The sequence below is a fragment of the Calidris pugnax genome, unplaced genomic scaffold (assembly GCF_001431845.1).
Source record: "Calidris pugnax isolate Ruff unplaced genomic scaffold, ASM143184v1 scaffold469, whole genome shotgun sequence".
In the NCBI taxonomy this organism is placed as follows: Eukaryota; Metazoa; Chordata; class Aves; order Charadriiformes; family Scolopacidae; genus Calidris; species Calidris pugnax.
Window position 1 is genome coordinate 322,992 of NW_015091303.1, and position 2,301 is coordinate 325,292.

The 2,301-nt window shown below is 65.3% G+C and overlaps 1 protein-coding gene across 1 annotated transcript in view; it reads left to right on the forward strand.

Moving 5' to 3' along the window:
- Positions 1 to 2,301, forward strand: part of TMOD4 (tropomodulin 4) — a 9,381-nt gene that overhangs the window by 2,811 nt on the left and 4,269 nt on the right. Inside the window, exons 2-3 of the mRNA XM_014960825.1 lie at positions 120 to 419; positions 1,283 to 1,405. Of these exons, the coding sequence (XP_014816311.1) occupies positions 120 to 419; positions 1,283 to 1,405 (423 nt within the window). The remainder of the gene's footprint in view (positions 1 to 119; positions 420 to 1,282; positions 1,406 to 2,301) is intronic.

Below are 2,301 nucleotides of genomic sequence, written 5' to 3' on the forward strand. Positions count from 1 at the left end.
CCACATCCCCACGTGCCCCTGCCGGCCCCGGGCCACCACGGCCTGCGGTGTCACCCGGCCGGTGCGAGGCCGTGCGGGGTGCGAGGCCGTGCGGGGTGTGAGGCCGTGCGGGGTGTGAGGCCGTGCGGGGTGCGAGGCCGTGCGGGGTGTGAGGCCGTGCGGGGTGCGAGCCGTGTCCCCGTGCCCAGGGAAGCCCTTCGTGCCCAAGAACCCGACGCGGGAGATCCCCCGGGAGGAGCAGATCACGCTGGAGCCCGAGCTGGAGGAGGCCCTGGCCAACGCCACCGAGGCCGAGATGTGCGACATCGCCGGTGGGTCTCGCACGGGGATGTCCCTCGCACCACAGCCTCGCACGGGGCTGCCATGCCACACAACAACCTTGCACGAGGCTTCCATGCCACACAACAACCTTGCATGGGGCTGCCATGCCACACAACAACCTTGCATGGGGCTGCCATGCCTCACAACAACCTTCCACAGGGCTGACACATTGCACTACAGCCTCGCATGGGGCTGCCTTGATGCACCACAGCCTTGCACGGGGTTGCCATGATGCACCACAGCCTCGCACGAGGCTTCCATGCCACACAACAACCTTCCACAGGGCTAACACGTTGCACCACAGCCTCACACAGGGTTGCCACGATGCACCACAACCTTGCACGGGACTTCCACGGCACACAATAACCTTGCACGGGGCTGTCACGATGCACTACAGCCTTGCATGGGGCTGCCACGTTGCACCACAGCCTCGCATGGGCCAGCTGTGGTGTACTGTGCACTGGGCTGCCACATCACACCAGTCTTGCACGAGGCCACCACGATGCACCGCAGCCTCGCACAGGTCTACCATGTTGCACAACAGCCTTGCACAGGTCTGCCGTGTTGCACAACAGCCTTGCACAAGGCAGTCACATCACACCACAGCCTCACACAGGGCTGCTGTGTCACAGCACAGCCTGGCACGGGGCTGCTGTGTCACACGACGAGCTTGCACGAGGCTGCCCCGTTGCACCACAACCTCGCACGGGGGGTAGCGTGTCCCGCAGCAGCTTCACACAGGGCAGCGTGTTACACCACAGCGTTGCACGGGGAGGGGGAGCACATTGCACAGGGGGCGGAGGGTCCACCACGGCCTGCGGTGTCACCCGGCCGGTGCGAGGCCGTGCGGGGTGCGAGGCCGTGCGGGGTGTGAGGCCGTGCGGGGTGTGAGGCCGTGCGGGGTGCGAGGCCGTGCGGGGTGTGAGGCCGTGCGGGGTGCGAGCCGTGTCCCCGTGCCCAGGGAAGCCCTTCGTGCCCAAGAACCCGACGCGGGAGATCCCCCGGGAGGAGCAGATCACGCTGGAGCCCGAGCTGGAGGAGGCCCTGGCCAACGCCACCGAGGCCGAGATGTGCGACATCGCCGGTGGGTCTCGCACGGGGATGTCCCTCGCACCACAGCCTCGCACGGGGCTGCCATGCCACACAACAACCTTGCATGGAGCTTCCATGCCACACAACAACCTTCCACGGGGCTGACACATTGCACCACAGCTTCGCACAGGGCTGCCATGATGCACCACAGCCTTGCACAAGGCTTCCATGCCACACAACAACCTTGCACAGGGCTGACACATTGCACCACAGCCTCGCACGGGGCTGCCATGATGCACCACAGCCTCGCATGGGGCTGCCATACCACACAACAGCCTTCCACAGGGCTGACACATTGCACCACAGCCTCGCACGGGGTTGCCACATCACACAATAACCTTGCACAGGGCTGTCACGACGCACCACAGTCTTGCACGGGCCAGCTGTGTTACACCACAACTGTGCACTGGGCTGCCACATCACACCAGTCTTGCACGAGGCCACCATGATGCACCGCAGCCTTGCACAGGTCTGCCGTGTTGCACAACAGCCTTGCACAAGGCAGTCACATCACACCACAGCCTCACACAGGGCTGCTGTGTCACAAGACGAGCTTGCACGAGGCTGCCCCGTTGCACCACAACCTCGCACGGGGGTAGCGTGTCCCGCAGCAGCTTCACACAGGGCAGTGTGTTGCACCACAGCCTCGCACGGGGAGGGGGAGCACATTGCACGGGGGGCAGGGGGGGCACGTTGCACAAGGATAAGTGCCACACGGGGGACAACGTTGCACGCGGCCAGCGTGTTGCACACCTGCCCCAGCCCCGTGTCACACTCGTGTGTGTGTGTGTGTGGTCCCAATCCCCTGGGTCCCTGCCAGGACCTGGCTAAAATCAGCGCCGTGTCCTCACGCTCAGCTTTCACCGCTGGCCCCCGGCCCTGCGGCTT